The sequence below is a fragment of the Coffea arabica genome, chromosome 11c (genome assembly GCF_036785885.1).
Source record: "Coffea arabica cultivar ET-39 chromosome 11c, Coffea Arabica ET-39 HiFi, whole genome shotgun sequence".
Taxonomy (NCBI): domain Eukaryota; kingdom Viridiplantae; phylum Streptophyta; class Magnoliopsida; order Gentianales; family Rubiaceae; genus Coffea; species Coffea arabica.
In genome coordinates, this window is record NC_092330.1 from 42,980,305 (window position 1) to 42,999,624 (window position 19,320).

At 37.6% G+C, this 19,320-nt stretch overlaps 2 protein-coding genes and 1 long non-coding RNA gene across 3 annotated transcripts; all 3 read left to right on the forward strand.

Moving 5' to 3' along the window:
- The first annotated feature begins 676 nt into the window (after positions 1-676).
- On the forward strand, positions 677-2,073 carry LOC140016913 (uncharacterized). The gene is made up of 2 exons (XR_011823195.1): positions 677-785; positions 892-2,073. It is a non-coding gene; the product is annotated as an uncharacterized lncRNA (long non-coding RNA).
- A 6,894-nt stretch (positions 2,074-8,967) lies between these two features.
- On the forward strand, positions 8,968-10,495 carry LOC113715513 (metalloendoproteinase 2-MMP). Its single transcript, XM_027239732.2, has one exon. The coding sequence runs from the start codon at positions 9,206-9,208 to the stop codon at positions 10,331-10,333; it is 1,128 nt and encodes a 375-aa protein (XP_027095533.1). The 5' UTR covers positions 8,968-9,205; the 3' UTR covers positions 10,334-10,495.
- A 4,758-nt stretch (positions 10,496-15,253) lies between these two features.
- On the forward strand, positions 15,254-16,795 carry LOC113715512 (protein JINGUBANG-like). Its single transcript, XM_027239731.2, has one exon. It carries the CDS (start codon positions 15,321-15,323, stop codon positions 16,593-16,595), a length of 1,275 nt encoding a protein of 424 aa, XP_027095532.1. The 5' UTR covers positions 15,254-15,320; the 3' UTR covers positions 16,596-16,795.
- The last annotated feature ends 2,525 nt before the right edge of the window (positions 16,796-19,320 follow it).

Consider the following 19,320-nt stretch of genomic DNA (forward strand, 5'->3'; position numbering starts at 1 on the left):
AAAACTTTTTTGTGGTTTTCTTTTGTTGGTTTTTTTTTCCTTTTGTTGTTTTCTTTTTTTTTTTTGGTTGTTGGGGGGGGGGGGGGGGGGGGGGGTGGCCCGTGTGGGGGGCACCAATAGTCAAGTTGTAAATCTCTTGAGCACATCACCGTTGGTGAAGATTTGTACGTTGTTTCAACATTTTTCTAATATTATACTTATTTGGAAACATGTCATTAAATAAATGGCATTCTGACGTCTAAAGGTGTATTCATTCTTTCAAACAGAATTATAATGGCAAGTTTGAATGTTGCGCATCTATGGAGGACCCCTTTTTTTTCTTTTTCCGAAAATTAAAGAGTTGGCAACCCAACCATTAGAAATTAAGAACACAAATACAGTCCTTTTAAGTGCTGCACTTATAATTCTAATCTAATTAAATTTAGTTCCATCATCTAATAATTTAAAATTTTAAAATTATCTAATTATTAATAATTCTTATTTTATATTTAATGGTAAATTTAATCTCATCATCAGCACAATAAATTATAGCTTTGGTCCTCCTGTAACCCTCTAGAAGGAACGGACGGAGGTAATGATGCAACTTTAGGTCACGGGTGACGGGCGCGTTTGGATAGGAACTGGACAGATGAGTCGTTTGATGAATTTTACGGATTCACACAACCCGAGTTTGACTGTTGACCAACAGGACGCATCCCAATTGCGCGTCATTCCGGCCTGCCTTTACAACTTCCCTCCCGTTTGGTTAATTTCCACGTTTTATTATTCTTTATTTATTGTTTGAGGTAATTTCCATATTTTATTTGATTCGGTTTCCTAGTTTGGCATATACTTTTGACAACTCCGGTTTTTTCCTGGGATAATTTAATAATTTTAAATATGGACATATAGGTTTTGGGCGATTGGTGATTGATATTATTCCATGGCCTCCTCTTCCAAACGCTACAAATGCTTGGTGCATGGAGATTTGTATCCATAATTGAATAATACCACTGTCTCATTGAGTTACGACCAGTTGGAAAATCACATCATAACTGAAGAAGAAGAATCAGAGAAGAGAAGCAAGCAACTTTGCGGCAACGAAACAAATACTAGGTACTATATTCATTCGGTATGGTATAATGGTTCTATTAGTTTAGCATATGTATATCTATATGTGTGTACATAAGAAGATCTCAAACGCAAATCAAAAAGAATCATACAAACTGCGCGGGGAAGTTTTACACATGAATGATCACCAAACCCAAAAAGTACTCTTAATCATAACTATTATAACCGGAACCGGAATAAAAGAAAGCCCAGCCATGCCGTTGAGATCTCACGAGGCACGACTATTTATTTCTGGGTTTTCCGTTGGCACTTGTCTTTGATCCAGTGAATACCAACGGAGGCTCCTTCTTTGACTTTCTTCACCCCGGTGGACGCTGCCGCTTTAGTCTTATCCAATTTGTGGCCAACTTTGCTCGAAAATTTGGAAGAAGATTTGGCGCCTGAGTCTTTGTTGATGTTGTTATGATCATGAAGTGGCTCTGGATCCCATTGATCAGCCCACGAGTTCTCGTATGAACTGTTTGAAGCCATATCGCAGATTTTTCCAAAGCTGAACAACGCCGAATAGAGCTGAGAGAAAGAGAAGAACAGAGAAAAGTACGTGGGATTTGTTCTAGAGATTTTTCTTGGTCATGAGAGGCGGATTTGGGATTTTATATGCTGATATGGAAGTTTCCAAGAAGGAAAAGTTCAGCCTGGCTGGGTTTTTCAACTCAAGCGCGTGCGACTTTTTGGGCTCGTGCATAATTTAGCTGTTTTTCTTTGTTTTTAACAATGAACTTTGTTGGAGAAAATTGCGTGCTCGAGGCCTCTTGCAATTCCACATCAGAACGGTGCCTGCCTTGGTCGCATCAGAAGCAGCCGAAAGGCGTCCTCTAATTAATCTTTTTAGAATAGAAGATGGTAGTAATTGATAAAGGTTATCCTTCTTTCCAACAGAGTATAAAATAGTCTGTAATTGGCTGCCATCCAAAAGGCCCTGATCTCAACAGAATAATCTAATTTGGCTTAGATATAGGACCAGGTCTTCGATACATACAGTTAGAACACTTCTTGCAGTATCCCTGACAAAGTTCAACGTCACTGCTAAATATCAAATTGAACGAGTTTTGCTCTAAGCTATTTATCAGGTTTGAATTACGACTACATAGCATATGACATCTGCGGCGGCCTCTAAAAATATGTACCCATGACCGTTTCAGATTTTGACTGAAATCCAGTTCAATTCCCCAAATATGTTATGCAACCATTGTTGGACCAAGGGATGAAGGCACCAAAATTATTTAGCCAATTGGGATTAAGAGATTATGTAAGCCATGATGCAGATGTTGCTGCAATAAAGAGCTTCTGATTAAGAATTTAATATCAAAATCCTCTCTCCAGATAGATAAGTCTGTTTAGAAACCTTGGAGTTTCTTTGCTTTTGCCGGTAAAGTCGGCTTTAATTTAAGTCGTTAATTGCTCATGACTGGGAGGTTGGATTTCACCGATATCAGGTCCGTTAATTTTTTTTTTTTGATGTGATGTATGTAATACATAAAAATTGTTGAAAAGTATGTTGACGATTTACACAAATAAAATTACCATTTGGTAAATAAAATTGGTAACTCGTTGGCTGATAAAAGAAAGGAAAAAAAAAAAATCTCCAAGACGAAACGATTGGTTGTTGCTTTGTCCTTTGTAATATTTCGGTTTTTTTTTTCCCCTTTTTCTTTTGGGATGAGGATGGTCGATTAATCTAGGAAGATTCTTGCGTTTGAGAATCAAATACTGTCAAGAAACAAGGGATCTGTGGTTCTTTTCTCATCATCCCGTTTCCTTGCTTCTTCCTCCCTTTTTCTTTTTGAGCAAATTACACAGGAGGCATCCAATCTAGGATATTCCTGTAAGCCAAATGGGTACTGGACAACGGTAAGGATCATGTGCAATTTTGCATGCAAGGTATTGCATTCCTGGAAGCACTCATTGTTGGTACCATTTCCATTACTGTTTTCCGGAAAATGGTACCTATGATTTGAAATCACTGGACCACTTTTCTTGGAATAAACTACACCAAAAACTAACAAGGAAGAAATTAGGCTTGCAACAATATATATGAAAATATGGGGAAAGAAAAAGGCTAAAGGTCACGAATTAATCAAATGAGCACCTCAGTACATGACAAAGAAAAGAATTTAATCTGCCTGCCACATATACAATATAAGGACTCCTATATACTAAGATCAGACTGTCATCTGTCTTTAACCAAACCAAAAATAAATTAAACATGTAATTTGCTATTAGTGTTATAATACAAGAAGATCCAATATGTCTCATAAGACGTATGGTAGTAGAAACTACCACTAGTTATTCTTTTGGGCTCTTTTCTGGTACTTATCTTTGATCCAGTGGAAGCCAGCGCGGGTTCCTTCCTTGACCTTCTTCACACCTGTTGAAGCAACGTCCTTTGTTTTACCGAACGTGTCACCGACCTTGCTCGAGAATTTGGACGTTGAACTGCTTTTGTTGTTGCTGTTGTAATTTCCATTATAAGCTGGCTCGGGATCCCACTGATCTGCCCATGAGGTCTCGCTTGTGTTAAAAACTGCGTGTTTTTCCATTGAATTGAAGTAAAGACCTCGCTTGTTTCTCTTGTTAAACTAGAACAAGGCACCGCTAGAAAGCAAGAGCGATAGAGCAAAGAGAGGCAGAGCTATTCGAATAGGATTCTGAATGACTATGGTCGTTCAGTTCTCATGGGGTTGCCGGTCTTTTATATGGCCATGTTGGACGGTTTTGAATTATATTAATTTCATGGCTGCCTGATGCATGGCCCCCAGTCTTCTACCCGCGGCCACACGCGATACCGATAAGGTGTTGAAAATTCAGAGTTTTGAAGATGAAAAGACTGCAAGGTTGATTATTTTTGTCGTCTGAACCATTGTGCACACGAGCAGCTATCCGAGAATGGGAAATTTATTTGGACCGTAATTTTTCATGACTTTTGGGTAACAATTGTTATAGCACTTTTTTAGGATTGGATATATGCGAGGTAAAATGGTGATTGAGAAATGTATAAAATTAATATTTATAAAAAATATAAAAAAATTTTCTAGAAACTACAATCCAAACAGGGTTGCTTCTTGCATATGTATATATTTATTAAGAATAGGATTAATTTTTCATGCAATGACAATATGTACACTAGCGTTTTAGATGCATAATATATGTATAAAATTTGGATACATATGACAGGCATCTAGAGCTGCTAATATACATAGAATCATTGGAGGAAAGATCGCAACTTTTGCGTATATAAAACTTATGATTATGTGTCAAGCAAATTTTAGAAGACCCAACTTTCTCGTATTTTGCAGCGAATCAAACTTGGTTTTTGTTTTTGTTTTGTCGTTCGGAATTAGGCCAAGTTTTTGTAACATTAGTTGGACGGTCTCTTAAGAAGCTGCGGGATGGCTGCGGGGGATCCACTAGGATAAGATAAAGTAGCTATTTATTGACTTTTTTTTTTTTTTTTTGGGTTCACCATTTGAGACTTACGACTTATGTGGTGTAAACTAGCCAGGAGGAGGAATTCAAAGTTGGTATCCTGAAAAATGGAAAGAAGTTAACTTCTAGAATATAATAGGAAATAGGAGGTCCCTTTCGTTTTTTCGATGCATTCCAGAAGTTTGAGGGCAGTTGAAAATCGATACATCTAAAATGCTTCTGGTGGAGGAAGATAAGGATCCATGGAAAAAAAAAAAGGAAAAGTTTTAGAAAGTTGTTGTCGTGGCGCATGATGATAGAGGATAACACTTTTGTTCCCTTCGACTTTTACCTTGACTGTTATCATTTTGACAAAAAAAAAAGACTTTTACCTTGACTATAATATAATGCAAATTTTGAATTGTGACCAGGAATACATGTCAGTCGTGACGCAGATGCTTCTGTTTAAAAGTTTCTCCATACCTACGTACCACTTACGTGGTCGAAACAAAACTTCATTTCCTGTGGCTCAAGCAATGTCTTTTGTTCAACACCGTATGTCATTTTTTGTGTTATTTTGTATTATATTATTATTTTTTCTATATAAATATCATATTTTAATTTTTTTTATTTTTTTAAAATTTAATAACTATAAATTTAGTAAAAAATAAATACAACAGTTTCAAAAAAATAATATGTAATAGAAAATTAAAAAATGCAACAGAAAATTTATAAAAAATCTCATTTTTTATGCATTTTGATTTTTTGAGTTTGATAAATTTTGTGTATTACTGAATTACTAGTTATTGGATTTTAAGAAAGTAAAAAAGAATTAAAATATAATATTTATGTAGAAAAAATAACAATATAATAAAAAATGATATAGAATTTGAAACAGAAAATCCGTTGCGAATAAAATAGCGACGGCCCCGATGTCTTTAAACTTCTTCCGCCTTTGGGATTTATGTATTTATTTGTTTTTCTATTTCGCAAAAATGTCAAATGTTGACCGCTTAGCATTTTGTTTCCTTTCTAGTTTCTACCTTCTAATTCCGTTCATTATTTACCCCTCTACAAAGGATGATCATTTCTATTTCCAATCAATGTATTCAAGCCGTGCAAATCTAAACAATTTTGGCCTCAATATCGGAGTAATAACCAGATGACCGGTCAACTCGTGAAGCAAATGACTTTTGGATCAGTTAGCCTCAAGATAATTATATAGTTTTTTTTTTTTGATAAGAAGATAATTATATAGTTCTACTATATTAATAACATTCACATTCATTCTTTTGGTGTGTGTGTGTGTCTATTCTAGTATATATATATACTTAAAAAAAAATCCTTTGGTATGTAAAAGCTTACTAAAAATAATCTAACTCCTGTCTAAAAATTTATGTAGTAAGGCCTCTGTAACTGCACCACTATCTAAAAATAATCTAACTTCTGAGTTAATAACTAATTAAAGGTATTTTGAGAACTTTGGGTACTCTATAGGGATGGCAATGGGGGCGGGCGCCCGCCCCGCGGGAGGCTCTCGGGGCGGGGGTTGGGGCGGGGGGTGGGGCGGGGGCGGGGGGAATTTTTTCCCCCCGCTTAGAAACGGGGCGGGGGGCGGGGGAGTATACCCCCGCCCCATCCCCCGCCCCGCCACCCGCAAAACCAAAAAAAATATATATATAAATATATATAATTATATATAATATGTAAGTTAATTAGTTATAAACTTATGATAATGATATTATTAGTTAGATGTATTATATAATGTATATTAGTTTATGTAATATAATTGATACATGTCTACTAATATTATGAATAATTATACATGTCTACTAATAGAATTTATTAATTAGTTATACTAAATTTACTAATACATTTATACTAAATTTTTAATTACACTTAATAGAATAACACTTTTTTCTCAAAAAAAAGCACAAACACAATAATGAATTAGTGATTGCATTTGTACTAAAAGTGAAAACTTGACTATTTTAGTTATATTTATTTCATCATATTGGATTGTATTTAAATAATTTCTGTTTGATTGTTTTTATGAGTTTCAATTGTAAAATTACAATGAATAATAATTTGGTGATGTGTTGATATTTTAGTATTTGATTATTTATTAAAATTTAATTATAATAAAATTATATAATAAAATTATATTAACCCCGCGGGTACCCCCGCGGGGGAAGCGGGGCAAGGCGGGGCGGGGGCGGGGGGAACGGGAGGCGGGGGACGGGGCGGGGGACGGGGGGAACTAATAGGCAACGGGGCGGGGGACGGGGGAGGGGTCCCCCGCCCCAACCCCGCCCCGTTGCCATCCCTAGTACTCTATTCCTCCTACCACCAAACTCTAGTGCACACCATCTACTTTCTCTTTCTTCTCCTACCCTTCTTTTCTCACCTCTCCCTTCTCCTCCTATTCTTCTCTTTCCATATTCCCTTTCACCAACATCCCTCTCCCCACTTCTTTCTCTCCCGCGAAGATTAGATCTAGCCAAATCTACTGGATCTGGCTTTGTAAATAGATCTAAGAGAGGAAGGAAAGCGCAACGGATCTTCTGTCCCACACCCTGTGCCACTCTCTGTTCCACTTTTTATTATATTGCTATTTTTCATTCACAAACATCATGTTTTAATTCCTTTTTATTTCATTATGATCCAATAACTATTAATTGAATAAAAAATAAATACAACAGTTTCAAAAAGCTAATATATAATAGAAATTTAAAAAATACAGCAGAAAATTCATAAAAATCTCATTTTTTTATGCATTTTGACTTTTTGAGTTTGTTAAATTTTGTGTATTACTCAATTAATAGTTATTGGATCATAAGGAAATAAAAAAGAATTAAAACATGATGTTTGTAAAGGAGAAATAGCAATATAATAAAAAGTGACACAGAGAGTGGCACAGAGTGTGAGATAGAAGATCTGTTGCGGAAAGAAAGGGAGTAGTCGACAGAGAGAGGAGCGGAGGAAAGAATTGGTAGCGGGAGCATGGAAAGATGAGGCAGGGGAAGGGTAAACAATTAAATTGAAAAAATTTTAAAAATAGCTCAAAGAATTTTAAATTTTAAAGTACCCTAAATACTATATGATTTCTTCTTGATTTATATGGTTTTATTTCGACCCATATCCAAAGTTATGAGCAAAATAAAAGTAAGATTAATCCAAAAATTAAAAAGAGGAGGCTGATTGATTTTAAGAGGTGGCGTTATCGCGTAAGGACTTAATTGGACCCAAAAATTAAGTTTTATGAGCAAATTAGGCAAAGATAATAAAAAAAAGAACTAAATTGGCACCAGTGAAAAAAAAAATTGGATACAAAATTGACCATCTTCGCATTTTAAAAAGTTCTGACTGTCACTCGCAATTAGACCCGCAGCCGGTACCCGTACTTGAGCCAAAATAGTGGTGTACAGAAGAGAATTGGCTTTGAGTTCTGGATGGCATACACTCTGGTACATGCAAGAACGGCAATATCCCAGTAGTTGATCTCCTTAAACTATAACCCAGAGCTGATTAAGGACATCTGATCTCCTCTCCACTTGCGTGGCTTAAAAACTCTTATCATATACCTGTATCCGACGAGTCCCAACAGTTTTAACCTCCAGTGTTGTTGACCGTATTCCTACATTTATAATAAATATTAAAAAAATATATTTTCAGTACAAGGCAATGAAAACGTCAAAATTTTGGTAACTTGAAAAATAAACGATGTCTCAGCACCTGATGTCTCAGCCTCTCATTCTCATGTACGCGTTGACAAAACGACACTGCTGCAAACGAGAAAAGAGAACTTCCATTTTGCTTAGTTCGCTACGTAGCAAGAGTGAACGAGGCATCCTAGAAAGTAGAAACAAGTCACCAAGGAACCTTTTCCCTTTGTTTTTTCACTTGGTGTGTGGGCGCGTGTGATTACAAGTCATTGCAAGCATAAGGACTAGTATTTTGGTTCCTCACAACACATTAGAATTATCACCCCCCTTGGATAGCTATTTTTTATCGAAAAATTACGCCGATTTTTGTGATTATATTTTTTTATTAATTTTTTTCTCAGATACATCAAATCGCTACGGTAATTAATTTTTCTAAAAAAATATTAGAAAATGCAATTCAAACAAGGCATCAGTCTGTTGCCGTCTCTTACTATTTGATTAGATTATTAATCAATAAAGAAACCTCAGTTGCATTTGTTGTTGAGATTAGTTAAAGGCAGCGATTGAAGATACCATCTAAACAATTTGGATGAGTTGACAAACTTCATATTAGTACTACCATCTAAACAATTTGCGGTACCATTCATGGATATTATTGACACTGAAATGCAATAATATTCCAAACCAAGCACAAAATAACTTATTTAGATACGATTAGATTTAAAAAAAAAAAAATTAAGTCCAATTAATTGTAAGAGTAGTATGAACACTCCTCCAACTCCAAGGAACAAAATTGAGTGCAATCTGCGGAACAATTCCAACTCTGATTAATATACAATAGTAGTAATATGTAAACACGCCTTTGCACGACAATTGTCAAAGACTTTGTAAACACCATTAGAGTCAAAAGCTATTACCCGCCAAATATGTGCATCGTTCTCCGAAGCACATATTAAATATATGAACCGTCCGTCCAGATCCACACTGCTACGCTTCCATTGCCTTGAGGCAGCTCCATCAAAAAAATGAAAAGAATCATCCCCCCTTCTTCCATCGTCATCGTCATCCAATCATATTTTCTTCTTCTACTGCTACTTTTTCCGCTCACTCCAACGACGTCAGCTCATTTCTTCCCCAACATTTCCTCCATTCCCAAATCTCTAATCCCAAACAAAACTTCTTGGGATGCATTTAATCAGTTCCTAGGCTGCCACACGGGTCAGAAAGTGGACGGCTTAGCAAAGCTCAAACAATATTTCCAACGTTTCGGATACATTGACACTTCTCTCCTTAACTTCACCGATGATTTTGATGATTACCTGGGATCTGCTCTCAAAACTTACCAGCGAAACTTCAACCTTAACGAGACCGGTGAGCTCGACGCGCCCACTTTGCAGCACATTACTCGCCCCAGATGCGGCAATCCCGATATCGTCAACGGTACTACTTCCATGAACTCCGGCAAAGTAGCAAATGCTAACTCTCTCCGCCCTCACACGGTTGCCCATTACTCGTTTTTCCCCGGCATGCCTCGTTGGCCGGCGGGGAAGACGGACTTAACCTACGCTTTTCTTCCGGAGAATCAGGTGGAAGACGTTGTCAGAAGGGTGTTTGCAAACGCATTCGACCGATGGTCGGAGGTGACGACGCTGAATTTTACCGAGACGGCGTCGTTTAGCCTTGCGGACATCAAAATCGGGATTTTTAGTGGGGACCACGGCGATGGGGAGCCCTTTGACGGGGTTCTGGGGACTCTGGCTCACGCGTTTTCGCCGCCGAGTGGGAGGCTACATCTGGACGGCGACGAGAATTGGGTGATCGACGGCGATTTTTTCAGTGCTCCGTCTTTGGCTTCAGCCGTTGACTTGGAGTCAGTTGCGGTTCACGAGATCGGGCATTTGTTGGGTTTGGGTCATTCGTCGGTTGAGGAGGCGATTATGTACCCGAGTATTGGGTCCGCCACCAGGAAAGTGGAGCTCACCAAAGATGACATTCAGGGGATCCAGATGTTGTACGGGTCTAACCCGAATTTCAATTGGTCAACAACTTTGACGCCCAGTAACGAGAGGGACTCCAACGGGTCCTGGGGCTTGAAATCATCACGGATTCTTCTGATTGCTGGGCTATTCCTGTTGCCGATTATTCTATTGTAGTAAATTTCATACTACTAGTATTCTTTTACGCTCTCTACATGATTATTTTAAAGGATAGACACGGATTGGGATTAATTCTGTGATTACCGTTCATTCATTGTATTTACAGGAGACTTTGCCCATATGTATTTGTTTGTTGTGGCACGTGGAAAAGTTGTTACATTTCTATGTGCAAAACTAGCATGTTTATTTATTTTGCTTTTGGCTAAAAAAAAATTCCAAATGTTGCGTAAATATTGTACCACTCCATTATTTGTTTTGCTCCCTAGTAATTTATAGAAAGTTAGTTTAGTGGGGCCAAGGATTAAACTAAAACAAGACATCCTTGCATTTTGCTCCTTTGATTTTGAACAAGTCCTTGCTCCTTTGAGGAAAAAGGCCAACAAGTCCTTGCTCTTTTGAGGAAAAAGGCCGATGACAGGGTGTTAATTGTTAGTAATTTTATTATTAATTTTTTTCTTTGTCCTTGTCAAATATTATTTTAATTGTTAACATATACTTATATTTAGTATTTGGATCCATCTACAGCAAGTGAAACTGAAAAGTGTTAAAAAGAGGGATCTGCGGAGGACAAATTCTCCATGCGTGCGGAGTTTTCAAAAGAAAATACAAGTCAGGCTCCGTGGGTGATACAAACGGATTTCCATCTTTTATTCATTGGTATTCGTACGTTTTATGGTTTAATTGCTTATGATTATTTTGTTATTTGAATGTCAAGGGCCCGATTTTCGAATTAATCTAATAATCTACTGTCATATTAATTGATTGAATCCGTAATTGTTCTATTGATTAATACCAGTGGCGACTAGCGTGATTGGTTTCATATTAGGGAAACGTATAATCTAATTTAAACAAACCTTCGTAGCGTGTTTGTTCGTTACGGTTGGACTTTTCTAATTCTTAATACAATCGAGGAATTAAATCCTACGGTTATACTTAGGGTTATTTTTTGGTTAGAGCAATAGTTAACGGTCGTACCTTGACTATCGAAAAAGTAAGAAAAGGTTGGTTTATCGCATGTATGATAACTATAACTAATCTAGTAATGAGTAATTGAATTATCTTTGCATCAATGATCAGTTGAATGGACCGTATCTGAAAAGTTGCACCTTTAGCTAGAGTCGTATTAGCTATTGATTAATTCTATTAGTAGTTTCATTAGTTAGTTAATTAGTTATTTTATATTCTCCAAAAATCCCTCATACTTCGGACTCTGGAAGAAACAAATTATCCCCAGTCCCTGTGGATTCGACTCTACTCATTGCTATATACAAAATTTGTAATTTTCTTGAGTAGGTAATTACTATTGCACAGGCTCGACACCTATCAACCGAAGAAGAAAACCAACAAAAGCAAAAGAAGTTTCCAAGTTACAATTATGAGAAGCGAGGTTGAATTTGCTAAACTCATGCTTAATGATTTTTCGCAATTGGCGAGCAATGTTAAAGACTTGCACGTTATGTATCTAATAATTAACTGGTGCAGCAAAATAAGATGATAATATGTACGTAAAGATTTTGATGATTATGGCAAATCTTAGGAGGGAACAATTGATACTAAAACGTAAATTATAGGATGCAAGTCTATTAGCTTCCTTTAGAGTTGTAAATGAGTCGAGTTGAATCAAGTATTTAGCACAGTTATTCGTTAAAGTCTGAACTTCAACATGCATTGATCGAGTTCAAACAATTCAAGCTATTTAACAAGTTGAATTCAAATATCATATGTGAAACTCAAAAGTTTATCTAGTTTAATCAATCAATTAAGTTTCACTTTCACACACATACATATTAACTTTTTTATTTATTAGTATGAGATGTTTATTTTGTCCCTTGTTTAAAATTATATAAAATGTAAATTTATATTTTCAAACTCAATTAGGATCGATTAAGCTCAATTAAACTCAAATTAAATTTTATTGGGATCGATTTGCAAGAGATCGAGCTTTGGTAAAATAAAATTAAATTCGAGTTCAACTTTCAAGAATTTGACGAGTTCAATGTCGAGTTTCGAATCTAAATTTTTTTAACTCAAGTTGACCTCCAGTAGTCGAACTCAACTCCTGAACTCGACTCGACTCTAACATCGCTTTCCTTCGTTCAAGAGTGTGTTTGGTATTACAAATTTTTTCTTTGCAAATCTCAAATAAAATGGGTTTGACAGTGGGCCTCTAACAATCCTCAACGAATTGTAGCATTGTCAGTCCCAACTAGCAATGGCTTGATCCAGCCCACGGCAAGGGTGAGGAAGTGGAGCACAACACCATGAGAAGTATTTTATTTTATTTTTTGTTTAATTTTTATAACTATAGTTTAACCTTCTCATTAATTTGCATTGTAGTTAACCCAGAATGAGCTTTTCTCCAATCTCTTGAGCAGCTAAGCATTTTAAGTAATCCTAAAAAATGTGCAGTTTAACAAACATTATTTATTTTTTCTTTAAAAAAAATTCAACTAGAAAACAAAGTATTGAGATTAATTTTTTTATTAGACTGCAACAGTTAATCTAACATACTCTAGCCCCCACTAAAGGGGGGGGGGGATCCAACATGGCCTAAAGAAGCCTAACCTACTCCTAAACCTACACTTTTAGGGGTGAGGGGGAGGGGAGGTCCAATAGCATTTAAAGAAACTTACGGGAATTGAATCATCGTTGGATCAGATGGAGGCACAACGCACCTATACAGATTTAGAAAAAGGCACGTATAGTGGCACATTAATGAGAGGCAATATTTGAACTCTTAACTCCCGTCTCACCAAGATTTAAAGTCTTTGGTGGTGGCCAATAGTTCAAAGAGCGGTTGGGTAAGTATTGAGATTAATTGAAACTTGTAAACCTCTATGGAGCCAAACAGACACCAATTGGAAGTTTCCATGGTTGTTTTGTATTGAGCCTAAATAAAACTCGTACACTTTAACCGAGCCAAACTGAAATTTGAAGTATCCATGGTTCATGTTCTGTCATAATTAAACAAGGATGCGGCGGATATCTAAACTTGACAACTCTTACTACTTCCAAGGTCAAATTGTTGAATCTTGAAAGCAAGTTTACCCGTTTAGACGATCAATTTCCAAAATTCAGGTCCCCCACCACTACAAATGCCGAAAGGAAAAAAGAAAACAGGTCCTGGCAACTTGCACATCCCTGTGCTTTGTTTTGCACGAAACGAAAACAAAACTTCCACCAATCCCATTAATTTCCATCCACTCCCATCATTTCATGGCCGGTAAATGGCAACAAAATCAAGCAAACGGGCATCGGGAGAAAGAAAAGTAACACTGGACGTTTTAGCATCTATCTGTTTGTACTTCAGATAGTTCAGTTGCACACAATGGAATGGATAGAGGCCAAAAATGGGTAATTCTGATGCGACTGCACAATTTACGCCCCTTTTCTTTGATTTGTCGATTCCTGGAACGAAAACTTTTCCCCTCCCGTATCCATCACGAATTGCTCCCGTCTTTATCATCCAGAAAGGATAGCAAGTTGCATGTTGACAACCTAAGAAGTTGTAGTACGTACCCTCCTGTTTCCGGGAAATGAATGGGAAGCTTTGGACTCGTTTAACTAATACCGTGTGCCGATGTTTCTTTTTTCAGAAGACAAAATCATTGGGGGTCGGAAGATTAATATCTCTGTAATAGGTACCATGTTTCCTTGAGCTAGCAGCCAGTCAAGCCCACCCGTAATCTTAGAAAGCAAAAGAAATGTGTGCATAAATTATACGTACATTGTCAAATTATACAGACCAGATTCACAGGATATAAATATTGAAGAAGTACGTTGACCCCCGACCGAAAATGGTGTCCATGCACTAATAATCTCCAATTGGTGGAGTATTATCGGAGATGCGAAAGCGGACAAAGCTAGCGCATGCACATACATATACATTTACTAATTACGTAATTTAATTAAGTAACAGGGAGTCCTTGCATCATAAAGTTCCAAATGTCGCAAATCTAATGCAATGACAAAGAGAGAGTCCTCCTATGTGCTTCAAAATTTAATTGTCGTCTTATGAAGCTTCCTTATCCGTAAGAAGGATTATCAATACTTAATGACTCTCCTCTTCCAATTTTCTACTTGTCCATACTCTCAATTTATGCACTGAGAGATATATATATATATACACACACACACACTGGGAGTCTGGGACCACGCCCACTTTGATCAATTTGACCTAAAAAAGAAAGAAAAGATAGAAAAAAAAAAACACAATGAACATCACATATCTTATCCCTTGTAACCATATATGCCCAAGATAACAGCTTATGGATGTGATGTGAAGTCTACGATGCTAAATTCAGACTACAGTAAAAGGCAATTGAAAGAATGCACAGTGACGGATCTATCATCAAGATAATCTTAATTAAGATAACACATTAGCTTCAGTCTAGATTTTTCACCTTAATTCTCAAATCATCCAAAGGAATTGAGATTAATACACTGTATACTTGGCCTACTATCGACCGTGGATGGTGAAATAGTGGTAGGTCCGGATTGCTTTGTGTAGAAGCACAAACAAAGACGCAAGAAATTGATTTGATTTGAACATCATTGATCCTACCAGCTAGTAATTCCAAACTGAAAAAATTACCTCCACAACCACAATTGCTCCAGCTCCTTTTTTCCTTTTTTTTTTTTGGGGGGGGGGGGGGGGAAGAATCTGGATTTTGCTAAACAAGTGGTCTTAAAAGAGGATACAAACTAGCAAACCTCAAAAATTAAATAAATCATTAAAGATAAGGTGGCTCAGTGCAACTTTGTATCAAATCTCGTAGTCCATTCCGCGCTTTCATGTTGAACAGTAGTACTGGACCCTTCATTTCATACATCGCTGTCCTACCTTTTGCTAACAAGCACCATTCTTCTATTTTGCGCGTCAACCGGGGCCAACTAGTTTTTATATTTAGCCAAATTCAGTTCAGATTTTTAGTCCATCTCAAATTCACGGTCAAGAATTGGCTCTCTCCATCTTCAACAAAAAATGGGGGTTCTCCCTGGCCCTTTACCTGGCAATTTGAAGATTAACGAAGCAGAATCTGATCAATCCCATTCTAACCGTTCAGACCCATCATCCAACTCTTCCCTATACTCACAACCAAGTTTACCATCTGTTCCTTCTCTAACATCCCCTCCGCAAAAAGTTGAACAGCCCTCAAGCACCTACCACCACCTTTTAGCCACGCTCAAAGGCCACTCCTCCTATGTTTTCTCACTAGCTCTCGCCGGAAAACACCTCTACAGCGGCTCTTCCAATAGCGAAATTTGCGCATGGAGCCGTGACCCCTCCCCCGATGACTACTCAATCAATGGTAGTACTAACTGTAACTTGGTAGCACAAGGCAACAGTGCTATCAAATCTATAGTAATCCTAGGTGACAAGCTCTTCACTGCCCATAACGATCACAAAATTCGTGCGTGGAAGATCGATAACGATCATCACACACCACAGAGAAAGTACAAATGCATTGCAACCTTGCCAACGTTGAACGATAGTTGCATGAGAGCTTTCTCGGCCAAGAATTATGTACAAGTGAGGAGACACAAGAAGTGCACATGGGTTCATCATGTTGACACTGTATCAGCCCTGGCCTTGTCGACAGATGGTTCTTTGCTGTACTCCGTTTCGTGGGATCGGACGTTCAAGATTTGGAGAACCTCGGACTTCAAATGCTTGGAATCAGTATGGAATGCACACGATGATGCCATTAATGCAGTTGCTTTGTCCAGTGATGGATTTGTTTACACGGGCTCAGCAGACAAGAAGATTAAGGTTTGGAAAAAACATGAAGGAGACAAGAAACACAGTCTTGTTGCTACACTAGACAAACACAAGTCAGCTGTGAATGCATTGGCACTTAGCTCAGATGGGGCTGTTTTGTACTCTGGTGCGTGTGACAGGTCGATAGTGGTGTGGGAAAAAGACGGCAGCAGTGAACATATGGTGGTTGCGGGTGCATTGAGAGGGCATACAAAGGCCATCTTATGTTTGACTGTTGTCTCGGATTTGGTACTGTGTAGCGGCTCAGCGGATAAAACGGTCAGAGTTTGGCGGCGAGGACTTGGAAAGAGCTACTCTTGTTTGGCTGTCTTTGAAGGACACAGGGGTCCAGTCAAATGTTTGACGGCAATTGCAGAGAATAATCATGCTAGCACCGATAATAATTCTTCTTCTTCAGCTGTGGTTTCTTACTTGGTTTACAGTGGCAGTTTGGATTGTGATATTAAAGTTTGGGAAATTTCGGTTCCCTCTGTTTAGATTTAGATGCCAAATTGGTCTGTGTATTTTATCTCATTTATTGGGCTTGTTTCTTTCTTAGTGTATACTGTATAGGAGATGTGTACATATGAGATATGGTGTTACAATCTTGTTAATCCTCGAGTTCTAGTGCTGATAGATTAGATTGAGAGTTGTATTAATGCATTGTAATGAAACATTGGTTTTTCTGTGGTTCAAAATTATCAAGTTTTTTTTTTTTTTAATTTCTAGTGAAGACTCTAAATCTTATAAGAAAATGTGAGATTGAATTTTGAGAGTCGGTTTTTTTTTTTTACCAGCTATCAGCTGTGTTTTTCAGACAAATTGCTCTACATTTTCCCAAGATTGAAGACCATCATGGCAATCAACTAGGATGTCATTAGCCCATAAGAAGAACCCTTTAAAAGTAATTGAAGTGCAAAAGATTTCTCTATCTATTAGTCAACTCAAAATCCGAAGATCCCAGGCTAATTTTCGATTAATTATTCTAAACCAATCTAATGATATCATGCATGGCAGGTCTGTTTCTGCTGAGCCTATGATTTTATTAAGATGCCATTTGTACGAAACAAAAAGCAGCCCAAGAGAGTCTAATGCGGAATGACATACCCTAATGCCAATAGTAAGTATTTTAATTAGGGGAAGAATACAGGCTAGACCCTCAGCAGCCTTTCAGGCAATCCAATAGGTCTTGACCTCCACAATAACCCAAGAGAACAATTTTTAATTCTTTACCGTATCTACTACCACTTATAATTCTCCACCACAGCTTTATGCAGCAGCAAATCTACGCTTACATGTCCTCAATTAAGCTAATGTTCATTAGTAAAAGTTTTCAAGATCTGATTTGGAAAATTGATTATTATTTGGTTGGGAGTTAGGCTGAAAGTTAGTTTACCCTGCTGCACGTTTTACGTCCAATTCCTGCCTTATTTGACCTTTGAAATTAGCATTACAGTCATGGGACTAGGAGGGACAAGCCCCCCAACAAAATCACAGTGTACCTGTGAAGGGGGTCTAGAAGAACAGTAAATCGATGATTGTTCTCTCTGGTGTACATTTTTTAGCCACATTATTGTTTTCTAATGAACCTATTTTGTCCTGCCACAGGGTTCGCAAATGCATATTAAGTAGCCACGTTAAAGAGAGCCATCACCAAAAAGTAGTTTTAGGTGAACTTGAGCTGATTAAATTAACATAAATACGTCATGCTAATTCTTCCTTAAAAATTAGAAACCCCTCTCTACTTTTGCCGAGTTATGATGATTACCAATTTGAATATGACCAAAACGGGTGTGTGTCAAATCAAGAGAATTGACACCTAATCTATTGCTACTAGCACAATAGAACTAGAACTAGAAAGTAGAAATAAAAAGCAAAGATGCTTCTCCTGCTGTCTATAGGGCCTGGATAATGTAAACGCACATAAAACAGAGAGACTCAAAACATTCCAAATGGGAGTTACTTACTGCACGTATCGTCTTAGAATCTGGGTAGCATGTACTGTTTTGCTGGAACTTGTAACAAACTTCAAAGGACCTGTGCTTAATTAGCAGTGAGACAGGACGAACATGATTTTACATAAGGCAACGACACATAATTATTCACAACTTACAAGCGCACCTAGTATGACAGCCTCGATAGATGGTGGAACAATAGAATTAGTTCTGTTGAATTGGATTTTCAAACACTAAACTACAATCTGCGAGGTAGTTTGCTCTGAAGCTGCGTTGCACTTGGTAAAGGAGCTTCCCTGTTCCCTGGAATTGGGCTTCACTCCATGGTGTTCGAGTATAACGAGGAATACGGCGATCAACCATGATCGTCTTAAGTGAGATGGCAGTCTCAAGCAAATTGTTGGCAAATTGAACATCAGTCTTGATCCCAGCCCAACCAACAAATCCCATCACGTTGAGACACCTGTTACTGTATCTCCTAGCTTGCTCTTCCCACTCCTTCTAGCAATTCCAAAATGCTTGAGGTTGCTGAATTCCGGAAAATTAGTTGGAAAACCTACGCATCATGCTGAATCCTGCATTCAAGGTGTTAAACATACAAGTTAATGGTTAAAATTAAACCAGCACCATTGAACATTTTAGGAAAAACAAAGATAGAAGTAACATATAAAAAAAAATGCAGAAGCTGTTAAATCGATCTTACCATGAGCCTCAAATCCAATTCCAGTTTCTCCAGCCGAGCGAGATACAAAGTATTTGGAGAATTGGTAATGAACTTCTCACGGTACTCATTACCAAAGGAAACTAAAGCGAGTTCTGGAACTTCTATAAAGCGTATGTTTATCGTGGCCTGGTTATTTGGTAGGTACAAGACTTTACAGCTGAAACCTCAACATTCTGCAACTTCTGGAAATATACAATCTCTCAAGTGCTTCAACTTGAGCGACTGGCCAGAAACTCTGAAGTTTTGTAGAGGGGAAGACTTTCCACGAATAGTTGCTCGAGGAAGAGACATGTTGATGAGAAGTATGCAAGATGTTTTTCAGTTTATCGAAAGAGACTTCAAGCACAGGGATGTTAGCCTGTCAAAACTCGGAAAATCAAAAGGTAAATCCAGCAACCAAGACGGGAAAGTATAGACACTATCAGAGCTCGTATAACATCCGGCAGCTGCAGTTTGATCCACTTCAAGCCTTTGGACCCTTCTCACGATGGCAAAGTTGATCCATTTATCAACAGCAGTTGCGTATGACTCACCCAAGTCAATA

Excerpts from the sequence above, each read along its gene's own strand:
- LOC113715513 (XM_027239732.2), top strand. The coding sequence starts at position 9,206 with ATGAAAAGAATCATCCCCCCTTCTTCCATCGTCATCGTCATCCAATCA.
- LOC113715512 (XM_027239731.2), top strand. The coding sequence starts at position 15,321 with ATGGGGGTTCTCCCTGGCCCTTTACCTGGCAATTTGAAGATTAACGAA.